The sequence below is a fragment of the Pseudophryne corroboree genome, chromosome 10, assembly GCF_028390025.1.
Source record: "Pseudophryne corroboree isolate aPseCor3 chromosome 10, aPseCor3.hap2, whole genome shotgun sequence".
NCBI lineage: Eukaryota > Metazoa > Chordata > Amphibia > Anura > Myobatrachidae > Pseudophryne > Pseudophryne corroboree.
Window position 1 is genome coordinate 56,327,361 of NC_086453.1, and position 12,736 is coordinate 56,340,096.

Sequence of the window (12,736 nt, forward strand, 5' to 3'; positions counted from 1 at the left end):
ACTGTCACGTAATTTTCAACAGTACATCCACTCAGGTGTCGACCCCCTAGGGGGTGACATCACTATTACAGACACTCTGCTCCGTCTCCACATCATTTTTCTCCTCATACATGTCGACACAAACGTACCGACACACAGCACACACACAGGGAATGCTCTGATAGAGGACAGGACCCCACTAGCCCTTTGGGGAGACAGAGGGAGAGTTTGCCAGCACACACCAGAGCGCTATATATATATACAGGGATAACCTTATATAAGTGTTTTCCCCTTTATAGCTGCTGTATTATTTATACTGTGCCTAATTAGTGCCCCCCTCTTTTTTAACCCCTTTCTGTAGTGTAGTGACTGCCGGGGAGAGCCAGGGAGCTTCCCTCCAACGGAGCTGTGAGGGAAAATGGCGCCAGTGTGCTGAGGAGATAGGCTCCGCCCCCTTCTCGGCGGCCTTATCATCCGTTTTTCTGTATGTTCTGGCAGGGGTTAAATGCATCCATATAGCCCAGGAGCTATATGTGATGCATTTATTTTAGCCATATAAGGTTTTTATCGATTTATTGCGTCTCAGGGCGCTGCCCCCCCAGCGCCCTGCACCCTCAGTGACCGGAGTGTGAAGTGTGCTGAGAGCAATGGCGCACAGCTGCGGTGCTGTGCGCTACCTTATCTGAAGACAGGACCGTCTTCTGCCGCCGATTTTCCGGACCTCTTCGCTCTTCTGGCTCTGTAAGGGGGGCGGCGGCGCGGCTCCGGGACCCATCCAGGCTGGACCTGTGATCGTCCCTCTGGAGCTAATGTCCAGTAGCCAAGAAGCCCAATCCACTCTGCACGCAGGTGAGTTCGCTTCTTCTCCCCTTAGTCCCTCGATGCAGTGAGCCTGTTGCCAGCAGGTCTCACTGAAAATAATAAACCTAAACTAAAACTTTCACAAAGAGCTCAGGAGAGCCCCTAGTGTGCACCCTTCTCGTTCGGGCACAGAGATCTAACTGAGGCTTGGAGGAGGGTCATAGGGGGAGGAGCCAGTGCACACCAGGTAGTCCTAAAGCTTTCTTTAGATGTGCCCAGACTCCTGCGGAGCCGCTATTCCCCATGGTCCTTACGGAGTTCCCAGCATCCACTAGGATGTCAGAGAAATTAGCATTGTCTGCACAGCCGGCTCCTCCCCCTTCACATCCCTCCTCCCTCAGTTTGGAAAATTTGACTGAGAGAATAGGACATGGGCCCTCATTCCGAGTTGTTCGCTCGCAAGCGGATTTTAGCAGATTTGCTCATGCTAAGCCGCCGCCTACTGGGAGTGAATCTTAGCATCTTAAAATTGCGAACGATGTATTCGCAATATTGCGATTACACACCTCGTAGCAGTTTCTGAGTAGCTCCAGACTTACTCGGCATCTGCGATCAGTTCAGTGCTTGTCGTTCCTGGTTTGACGTCACAAACACACCCAGCGTTCGCCCAAACACTCCTCCGTTTCTCCGGCCACTCCTGCGTTTTTTCCGGAAACGGTAGCGTTTTTTCCCACACGCCCATAAAACGGCCTGTTTTCGCCCAGTAACACCCATTTCCTGTCAATCACATTACGATCGCCAGAACGATGAAAAAGCCGTGAGTAAAATTACTAAGTGCATAGCAAATTTACTTGGCGCAGTCGCAGTGCGAACATTGCGCATGCGCATTAAGCGGAAAATCGCTGCGATGCGAAGATTTTTACCGAGCGAACAACTCGGAATGAGGGCCATGATACTATAGCACATGGCGAGGAACCGAACCGTACAACATATCAAACAGAATCCAAGAAACTTCTTAACTGAAAAAGTAAAGCTGTTTGTACGAACTGTTTGAACACAGCAGGTTGACAGCACCGAGGCGGGTGTCCAGTGTCCCCTAGAGGATTCAGAGAAATGGATTTATCGGTAAGTACCAAAATCCTCTTTTCTCTTTCATCCACTAGGGGACACTGGAGCATACTTATACATTAGGGGACGTCCCAAAGTTATCCCCCAGGGAGGGAGTGCTGTCGGTGACCTGCAAAACTTAAACGTCCGAACTTAAAGTCTTCGGACGCGAAGGTGTCAAACTTATAAAATTTCGCGAACGTGTGGGCTGAAGACCACGTCGCCGCTCTGCAAAGTTGAGTAGTGGAAGCACCTCTGGCAGCCGCCCATGAGGCACCCACTGATCGGGTGGTATGAACACCAATCTGAACCGGAACCCGTTTTCTACAGGAAATATAAGCTTGTCTGATGGCAAGTCTAATCCATCTAGACAAAGACAGCTTAGATGCTGGCCAACCTTTCTTTGGCCCATCATTAAGAACAAACAAATGGTCCGACCTTCTGAAGGACGACGTAACTTGTACATATACCCATAAAGCTCAGACCACATCCAAAGACACGTCCCCATCTGCGAGACCTCGGAAATAAGGGACCACAATTGGCTGGTTTATGTGAAACCCCGAAACAACCTTAGGAAGGGAATCTGCTCTTGTATGGAGTTCTGTCCAATCCTCATAAAAAATGAAAAGGGACTCTTACACAATAAGGCTCCCAACTCAGAAACCCTCCTGGCCGAAGCCAAGGCAAGCAATAACGTGACCTTCCAAGAGAAATATTTCAAGTCTATTCTTGCCAACAGCTCAAAAGTCGGTGATCTCAAAAATTCCAACCCCAAATTTAAGCCCCACTGCGCAGTGGGAGGATGAAAAAGGGGGTTTGTATCCTCAAAACCTCCTGTAAAAAAGGTTTGAACCTCTTGCAAGGATGCCCACCGATGATGAAATAGGATGGAGAGAGCCGAAACCTGAACCTTCAGAAAGCCGAGCCTTAGTCTTACATCTAGACCGGCCTGAAGGAAATTCCTGACACTAGGCCCTGTACGTCTTCCAACTCCTGTAGTAGGGCATGGCTGTGACCGGCTTTCTAGCGGCAATCCTCGTAGGAATGGCCGTTCTTGGTATCCCTCTGTTACTTAAGATTCGGGTTTAAATATCCACGCCGTTAAACGCAACCTGTTCAGGACACACATCTGGGCAGCTGAAGATTTTGCCGAGACGCCATTAGGCCCACTTGAGGTAGACCCCATCTCCTCACTACCATGTCCAAAATCCGTGGATATAGGCACCACTCTCCCGGATGTATGTCCTGGCGACTGATATAATCTGCTTCCCAGGTATCCACACCTGGAATGAACTCTGCCGAGAGGATGATGGTACGCCTTTCTGCCCACAACAAGATCTTTGTGGCTACCTTTAACGCCATCCTGTTCTGCGTTCCTCCTTGACGGTCTATGTAAGCCGTCGTTATGACATTGTCCGACCCCATCTTCGTGTGGTGACCCATGACTAGGTCTTCGGTTAAGAGAAAGTACCTTGTAACTGCACTCTGTTCGAAACTGTTTATGGGTAGACTGCCGTCTCGTGCCGTCCTCCAGTTCTGAAACAGATGGTCCTCTAGGACGGCACTCCAACCTCTGAGACCAATATTCGTTGTGAGGAACCTCCAATCTCAAATGCCGAAGCTCTTGCCTACAGCGAGATCCCCATGTAACTACCCCCAAATTAGGGAAGTCTGGACCTGTGCAAAAGCCACATTCTGCGATACAGAAAACCAGTGCAAACCTGCTCCCTGAGCAATGGGGTCCATCTACAATAGTCGGGAGTCTGTCGTACTGTAGAGCCTCCCCCGAAGCCACCCTTTTCGTGAGAAATTGTACACAGAGGTGTATGGAAACCATCTGTGGTTGTAGTACCTGAGCCACCAGTCTTCTGAATGTTCTGGATCTCGCTCTCTATGAGAGCTAAAAATTTAATCATATGAGCTGGCATTAGGTTGGATTTCAGGAAACCCACACTCCACCCATGACGAGTGAGAAATGGAGGAATCGTCTGAATATCCTTGATCAGCTGTACCCCTACGAAACAAGTATTCTTGGTGAGAAGTTAAAATCAGGATACAAAAGGTATGTATCCTTTATGTCCACAGATACCATGAACTTCCCCTGTTCTAGACCTGCAATGACCGATTGGAATGATTCCATCCTGAGACTGTAGGTCGTTAGAACTGGTTAAAAACCTTCAAATTGAGTAACAGTTTGACCATCTGGTATTGTGCAGCAATTTCTGAATTGCCGTCAGTGATGCCCTCGCTCCTGAGCGGAATGACAACCTGGGCTTTGTGGAGATCTATCTTTAATCTAGGGAGACAAACCCCCATGGATCCAAATTTCTCTTTTCAAGTCTCGGACTCGGTCTCCGTAGACCTTTCCAACCCCTACCCCCCACAGGGGGTCCAAGGTGATTTGTGAAGAGACCTGAATACTAGCTACTTGGAAATTTCTGTTGTCCGAGACTCTTCCATCCCGAGAGTGAGAACTAAATTAGCTGACTAATGATCCAGTCGCCTCTCTGAAGTTTCTTGGACCAAGGAATAACGTTCCCCTCCCAGGGAAACGCCTTCCAAACCGGTAACTATAACCTCCTATTCGAAACACGAACCCCCTAGGTCCGTTTGAGATGGTCTTGCACTTAGATGTTGGGTTCTCATTGCAAATCCAACTAACCTAAGACCCTTGGTTTTCAGTGGGACAATGATAAGTAAGAATGTCCCGTCGAGAAACTAGGCAGAGGTGAGACTACCATCGTTATGGGATCCTATCCCCGTGTGTTGAATTCAAAATTCTGTTAGTCACAGAAACCCTTGAGCGAGCTGATCAGGATGCCAATCTCATTAGTAGCCTGATAAGCATATGTGGCTAACTCTCGGATACGCTACTTCAGTCAACCTTGTATTTGGAAATTCTGGAAGCCTTCAGTGGCCGCCTATTGTCACCTCAATCTTTATGCCTGTAACGGTTCGGCTTCCGTTACGAGAGCCACAACCTCTTCTCACTCTTACTCTAGTGTAGGAAGGGTCCCCATTTCTGTTTTCGGCCATCTCGTTAAACCCGTGCGGATGGAGTAATCTCAACTATGAAGTCCTTTCTGGTTTCGGATGGGCTCGCAGCCCATACGCACTGTTGACATATATGCACGGTTATGTTTCGTAACTTTAACGGACCACGGCTCCATAGTTGTGTGCACATTCTAAACTGTTGCGCACCTCAGGGCTATTAACCGTAGTGCTCATCGCTTTGAGCAACCCAACTGAGTCTTGCGGTCCCATGTATCTTAGATAAAACATATACATACCACTCCGCTGGACTTTCACCTATGAGAATAGGAGAAAAGCCCTAGAATTATTGGGAGCTCTGAAGAGTATTTTCAATTCTTCTTTCTAGTAACAAAAAAATAAATAATAATAATTAAATAATATAAATACTCATTCAACCATCACCCTAAAACCCCCACTGTTGATACAGGTAGAGATGAATTGGGTGATAATATCTGATGCTCCCTTCTCCGTCAGACCTGTCAGCAGCATCCGTTGGAGGCATTATGTATGTATAACTAAATAAATAAATAGGTGGATGTCAGAAAAGGTAACTGGAGTTACAGTGTTGGTAATAGGTCTTAGTGATCTAGGTCTGTGCATTTGATGTTGAAAACGCACCCACACAGAATACCTTGCAGTGCCTTTCTACCATAGGCAACGGAATACCGTAGCGGATGATGGGAACCATTTTACACTGGATTGACTTGGCTGGATTCATTGAGAGATAAAGGAAATAAAAATAAACAAATTATATAGTTTTTTTTTTTTTGTTCAAACAGCCTTGTACACTCAACTGTGGTTCAGTTCTGAGGTCGGGGTTGATATCCAGTTGTTCCCTTCATTTTCACAGGATCTTTGCCTTAGAAATCCATTGAAAATTATTAATTATAATAAGTCTGTTTAAAAACACATGGAAAATCCTCTGCAGCAGAGTCCTATCCTACAAGCCACCAGCAGAGGGAGCAATTACTCTATTGTAAAACCCTTTCCCCTCTGATCTTACTGGTCAGGAAACCTGGCCACACTGATGAGGGCTTATACCTTTCCTTTTTTTTTTTTTCCAGCATCTTGGCGCCCTTTAGATATCAAAATATGTCCGTCACTGAAAAGTTATGTGCACCTCGACCACGATCCCCCCAGTACTCTAAAAACTCACTACACTTCCCACTGCATACCGGACTCAGCTGCACTAATCATCGGTCCGGGTTCCACCCCCCCCCCCCCCCTTTCTAAGGGAAAAAGCTCAGTCCGTTGTCCTGTCGCGTCTCCCACACTCCTCCCGCGGGAGTTTACCTCAGCATCATCCAAATAGCGGTGCCGGGAGTGGGGATGCTGCGGCTGCGAGCAGTCCCGTCCCTTTTAGTCATTACAGCGCCGGTGTAAGGAGCGTGCAGAAGAACTCTCGTCAGCGTCCTGGCGCCCTCCGTCTGTATTCTGCACGAGCGGCAGTGGGAGCTGGGATGATGCGGCGGACACCGGGGACACTGCAGGGACATTAACCCTAGGTAAAACGACAGTGGAGGAAGGGTTTTAGCGCTCACAGTATCACTGTGTAAGAGCAGCTTAGGAGCATGGCGGGAGGGGGGCGGGTAAATGCTGCGCTGGTAGATAAGTTTCTCCGAAGGCAGCAGCGTGCAGAGAGACTACATTATAGAGATCTCCTGTACTAAAATCATAAACTTATGTAAACTAGGGCCTTCTAATACCACCAGTACTCACAGTACCCGGAGACATTCTGACTCTGTGCTTCGGATTATACTGTAGAGAGATGGAGATCCCTTTAACTGGTATCCTTGTCTCTCCATTCTGAAGACCTCTGTCCCCCTTCTATTAGGTTGACGCAGCCTTTCTTCTTGTGGTCAAACCTGCACTCTCCTTTCATTTAGGAGGGATTGGGCAGTCTGTCTTTAGTTAAAGCCTGCACCCTCCTTTTAATTAGGAGGGATTGGGCTCAGTACAAAAAAACAAAACAAAAATTCTACATGGAGCAGGAGCTCCCATCGGTGCCTCTTTCCTCCTAGGCACAATTTTTCAAACTGAGGGAGGAGGGATGTGAAGGGGGAGGAGCCGGCTGTGCAGACAATGCTAATTTAAGATTGTGCCACACCTCCGGTTGCAAGCTTCACACCCCTAATGTATAAGTATGCTCCAGTGTCCCCTAGTGGATGAAAGAGAAAGTATAAGCCTTATGTCTGTTTCCAAAAGCGGTAGTTTAGGACCACTCATTCCACACTGTTGCAATTGCTCTATGCAGCTCTGGTTGTTCAGACCTTCAGAAGAGTCACTGTGCAGGTAGGCGGACATATACGCTTCTGGTCTTACATTGGTTGCACTAAGGCATGGCTAAAATACACAGCCCATGACATTGTATGATTTATACTACTTCCTAAACTGACGCACATGAGGGTATCTGGACATTGTAAGCTCTTATACGCAGGGCCTTCCCCAGCCTTTATCATGTTTACCCTACATCTCCGCATATTATGCACAGCTATTTTCCCCACTGTCTGGTGCCTCTGCAGTCTCTGTACTCTGTGCCTGTTCGTATTTCCCTGCAGGAGTGGAACCCGCACTTTGAGCAACAGATCGTGAAAAAGAAAAAAGTAAAAGAGGAGAAGGTGAAGTTATACAGTGTGACCCCCACAGAAAGCAGGTGAGAGGAGCCCATTATAAAACATGTTTACATTATTCATTCTCATTTACATTTCTCTCTCTGTGATATCAAATAAAGACAGATTTAAACAATATAATTTTGCTGTAATAAATTGAACCTATTAATCTGATTTCTCTCGGCTCACTTGGCCTATGCCTAGGGGCATCATATTCTGGGTTACCATCTGCTATGTAACCCTTAGGAGTACCAAGCAGGGCTGTTGCTGGAAGAGCTGTGTTTTTAGAAGCACCTGTAATAACAGTCAGTCTGATTGGTCCACAGCATGAACAAAGCCCCGGTAAATGTCCCTGGCATCCGTGTGCGAGCGGTATATGATTATTCTGGACAGGAGTCTGATGAACTCAGCTTTAAAGCAGGTGAGCAGCTACCAACCCCTCCCCGGGCAATACATCACTGAGACCATACAGGCTTCATAGGAAATCTTGAAAATAAAGTACACTTAGAAAAAATATGCGTGGGTGTGAAAATTTAGTGTCAATTGAGGTCATCAGAGAGACGAGTCTTATGAGGATCAGTGTCCGGTCTCCCTCCGGGGACAATTAGCTTCTGCACGAACCTGCTCCTTCCATAACCGGAAATACTTCTGCCTTTATGTTGTAACATATCCGTGTATATGATATGCTTATGATCTCAGAATTACTATTCATGTTCCAAGGGTCGGGTCAGGAGGTACAAAAATGTTATAGGACAATTAGGGGTATATTCAATTGAAGTCGAAAAAGCTACAGTCTGTCGAAAAGACGCCAGTTTTCAACTTTTTAAGGTCGAATCATGATTCGACCTATTCAATATAACACAAAAATTTTCGACAAGTCGATGAATTCGACTTGTCGAAAAGCACGTGAATCTGCGAAATAGCTGCCGATCTGCGTGCTTGTGTCGAAAACTGGGCCAAAACCGACAGGTTTTGGCCCACTTTTTGACCATCTCAGTTCAACTTTAAAAAAACGTAGAATGAGATGGGGACAGCAGCGCCGACGGGGAGAGCCGGGGCGGGGACGGGGTGAGCAGCGCTAAAGGACAGCCGCCGCTCACAGCAGCGTCCACCCAGCTCCAGCAAGCGAGACCTCGCTTGCTGGAGCCGGGTGGACGCTTCCGTGAGCGGCGGCTGTGAGAGAGGGGGAGACGGGGAGCAGCGGCGGCTGTGAGACAGGAGGGATGGGGGAGAGCAGCGCTACATATATAGCTGCTGCTGTAGTGCTGCTCTCCCCCGTATGTATGTATAGAGGGGGATATAGCTGCTGCTGTAGTGCTGCTCTCCCCCGTATGTATGTATAGAGGGGGATATAGCTGCTGCTGTAGTGCTGCTCTCCCCCGTATGTATGTATAGAGGGGGATATAGCTGCTGCTGTAGTGCTGCTCTCCCCCGTATGTATGTATAGAGGGGGATATAGCTGCTGCTGTAGTGCTGCTCTCTCCCCCGTCTCCCCCCCACCCCCTGCATCTCAGTTCGACTTTTGTAAAAGTCGAATTGAGATGTCCATTGAATAGGCCAGGTCGGATCCATTCCGACAAATGAATGTCGGAATGGATCCGTCTTCAATTGAATATACCCCTTAGTAAATGTGGCGGAAAAAAAAAAAAAAAAAAAGTAATAAAGAGAACACTACGGGTGGATTGAAAGGCTGCGAGCTGCATTATGTAGCAATGTCCCATTCCGCTCAGAGCAGGAAGTGCAGAGGGAAGCCGAGGGGAACAGCAGGTGACCAGCCCAATAAGATGAGTGTTTACCTTCATATAAACCATGGGGGCAACTTTAAAAATTTGTGGCCTTTGAGAAACCTTTTAACAATGAATCAGAGTATGGCAATGACATTTATTCAGCCTTTGTAAATAATGAGATTTTATTTTAGGTCCTGATATTAATGGTGGGAACAGCAGCAATACAGTATCTATATTATATGAATAGACATACAGTAATTATCCAGTTTACAGTAACCAAGTAAAATGTACGCCATTCTCTCCAGAGTTTTATACAGAGTTTGGCTGGACTTACATTATAGACCCTTCTCTAAAGGGACCTCCTGTCTGCCCTGTTCTGCTTCCCATTGATAAAGCATTGCACTCCGTCTAACTGTGCTCTTGTAACCAGGTGACGAGCTGACAAAGATAGAAGAGGAGGATGAACAGGGCTGGTGTAAAGGGGTGACAGATCACGGCCAAGTGGGCCTGTACCCTGCTAACTACGTTGAAGTTATTTCTGGATAGAGAACTGTTGCTGGAAACCAGTATGTGACAATCAGCCCTACAGGGATAGTGTGAATCAGACAAACCCATCATCCACACAGCCTGCCTGCCGGGCTTAGAAATGAACAGGGCCGGAAGACAAAGCTGGGGCCGACAACATTCGTCTGGATGCCAAATAAAGTTATAACAGTATGGAACTTTTACAGGAATATTGTGAACTCCTAAACCCTGGGGGCAAATGCCCTTTACCCCCAACTAAAAAACTGGTTCTTCCTGACTGTCATAAATAGGGAACACCACTGCTTGTTGGGATAATCCGTACTGCCATGTTACCATTTTACTATAACTGAAGTGATATCACTGAAGTAAGATATACTTTGCCCTCCGATACTTGCTAAACAATTCAGACAGATCTCAGGAACCATCCCCTGCCTGGCTTGGACCACCGTAATACCCAGCGCGTTTCACCGCTCTGTGGACGATACAGTATAGCCGTGTGTGAGTGTGCAGGTCTTGTTTAATAAATCATACCCAATGCCTTAGGAGGAACTCTTCCCAGGGGGAAACGGAATGTGTGTTTTTTTTCTATTTGATAGGAATTGCTGTAGCAGTGGGCAGCACATTAAACAACATTTATCTACACAATCTGGCTGAGTGTTTTGAAATCATGAACACGTTGCCAATGTTTTACCTAGTTATAGCACCTAACATCATTCCCACACATGAAAAGTAGGGATGCTCCAAAGCTTTAATTTAGGATCTGAATGAATACCAAATCCTTTTAACAAAGAACAATGACCTTTAATTTGCCTCTGATGCAATCAGAGCACTGGCAGGCGCTGCAAACAGAACACAGGCAGACATGTTGGATTATTCTTGGACTACTATGGCGGCATTCCTGCATACTGCAGGTCTGTGATAAGTTCACAGTGCTCTGCAGCGCTGGATAGTGGTAAAGATCAGAAAATAATAAAATACAATGTAGGGACATATGTGGTAACTATGGGTAGGGAGGGCCCTGCTCACGCGAGAGATTACAATCTAGCGCAAGGAGGGCAGAGCTGACATAAGAGGGGCGGGAAGTGTGGCTCGGGTTATAGTCTGGGAGAAGTAGCAATGATGTACCAGAACAGGAAGTATAGCAGACCAGGGTTGGTACTAATAGGCCCCACACACTGGGCGATATAGATACCGTTCATATCTTTGAGTGTGGAGGCACTAGCGTTGAACGATGCACGGCTCCGCGCTCGTTCATCGCTGGTGCCCCGTCGGCTGTGCATGCAGGCCAATATGGACGATGTCGTCCATATTTGCCTGCACTTCTATGGAGCCATGTGACGGGGGAGTGAAGTAACTTCACTCCCCCCATCACTGCCCCCCGCCGCCTGGTCGCCCGTATCCGCCGTCGAGCAGCTCGGCGGCGGATCGGTCAATGTGTAGGGCCCTTTAGAGAGGTTTCTTCAGAGCGTACTGTACGTCACAATTTGAACCCTGGGAGAGACGGACTATCCATAGTAGGGAATGGTGTAAGTAAATTGTAGCACAGGAGAAGAGGTTATCGCAGAGGCTAAAAGCGGGCCAGAGGAAGATCACTGAGGGCATGGAGTGAAGTATTTGGAGAGGAGATTGGAAATTTAGCAATGTTCTTGTTGAGGCATGGTGGCGGATGGTAACTGAATTGGATTCCTGAGGGCTTGGGGAGGCAGCTAGGGATTTGCCGAGCAGTGCTGGGAATGTGGGGCAACAAGGAAGATCAGTTTCTGTAAATACCAATATAGAAAGTGTCATTATAGAGAGTCACACCTGTATTTTGTCAAATGCTTAAACTAATTATATTTATGTTTTCATTAAAACAAGAAAAGGATGTCCCTTGTATATAAGTGCCGTTACACCTGGTAAGCACAGAAAATGAGGAGTGTTACACGGAGGGATAGCTACAAGGGTACTATTAATAGTAAATCAGGTTATTTAACAAAACAGGTTTTTAAAAAGGTGGAAATGCCTTCAAGTTGTCCGTTATATTATGTAACACAACAAACATAACAGAAAAAGCAACACAAAAGAAAAAAGAAAACCCACAAAGTATATTCTAAAATATTTATTTACTATATAACACAGTGTTTGCTTAGTATCAGAGGGAAACAAAATGCTACTTTCTCCTAAGAGCTTTTTTTTAGTCATGTAATCATAAAAACATGCCAGAAAAGTTGATTGATGCCATTGTGTCATGGTTACCAGAAAATAACCGGCTGAGGGTTCCACCTGGTGGAAGGTGAAGGAAGTGCACAGATACTTAGTCAGTGAGTTATCTCTAGGCACTAAAAAGCAGATTAGGGATTATACAGAGGGAAATATGAACCACAGTATGGAGTGCAGGGGTCTGGTAGATGTGTCTGTACAATACCAAGGTTTCTCTGATGGAAGGGAAGTACATGGGACATCTGCCTTATCTTCAGATGAGGTCCATTAAGATATCATCTTCCATGACGCTTTGGACCTGCCCTTGCTGCAGTCCTGATTGGGGCACAGGCCCACGTGGCCCAGTGTTCATCATCACTCCTGAGATGGCAAAGAGAGATTATAAATAATCAATGGCTCACACACAGGACTCTACGGTATGAACACAACCTATGAGTCAGCACATGGACAATAACAGTCAGAGACCCCCAGGCAGACAGGTCAGTCTTTTCTGTAAAACAACAATCGCAGTCTCTAGCTTACCCGGCATAGGTGCCCGCTGGGCCATTTGATTGCCCCACTGTTGGGCCGGGGCCTGGTGCATAAGGGACTGTCCTGGAATCTGCAGCTGTGGCTGTCCGGGGGCCTGGTGCTGCATCTGCTGCCCCAATGCTTGGTGTGGTAGCATACCCTGCGCTGCCTGCTGCAAGTGGTGCAAGGGCTGCTGGGACTGGGGAACGTTGGCCTGCGGCTGTAAAACACAACACACGTTACTAA

General features: G+C 47.0%; 2 protein-coding genes across 8 annotated transcripts in view; one reads left to right on the forward strand and one right to left on the reverse strand.

Moving 5' to 3' along the window:
* LOC134965983 (protein kinase C and casein kinase substrate in neurons protein 2-like) overlaps positions 1-10,426 on the forward strand; it is a 205,050-nt gene extending 194,624 nt beyond the window's left edge. For all 3 annotated transcript variants that reach the window (XM_063942429.1, XM_063942430.1, XM_063942431.1), the window contains 3 exons: positions 7,479-7,573; positions 7,856-7,950; positions 9,687-10,426. In XM_063942429.1, the coding sequence (XP_063798499.1) occupies positions 7,479-7,573; positions 7,856-7,950; positions 9,687-9,802 (306 nt within the window). In that variant the 3' untranslated portion in view covers positions 9,803-10,426. The remainder of the gene's footprint in view (positions 1-7,478; positions 7,574-7,855; positions 7,951-9,686) is intronic.
* Positions 10,427-11,864: 1,438 nt separating this feature from the next.
* The window catches only part of MED25 (mediator complex subunit 25), a 138,374-nt gene continuing 137,502 nt past the window's right edge, over positions 11,865-12,736 (reverse strand). For all 5 annotated transcript variants that reach the window (XM_063942428.1, XM_063942426.1, XM_063942425.1 and 2 more), the window contains 2 exons: positions 12,503-12,710; positions 11,865-12,340 (listed from right to left, as the gene is read on the reverse strand). In XM_063942428.1, the coding sequence (XP_063798498.1) occupies positions 12,234-12,340; positions 12,503-12,710 (315 nt within the window). In that variant the 3' untranslated portion in view covers positions 11,865-12,233. The remainder of the gene's footprint in view (positions 12,341-12,502; positions 12,711-12,736) is intronic.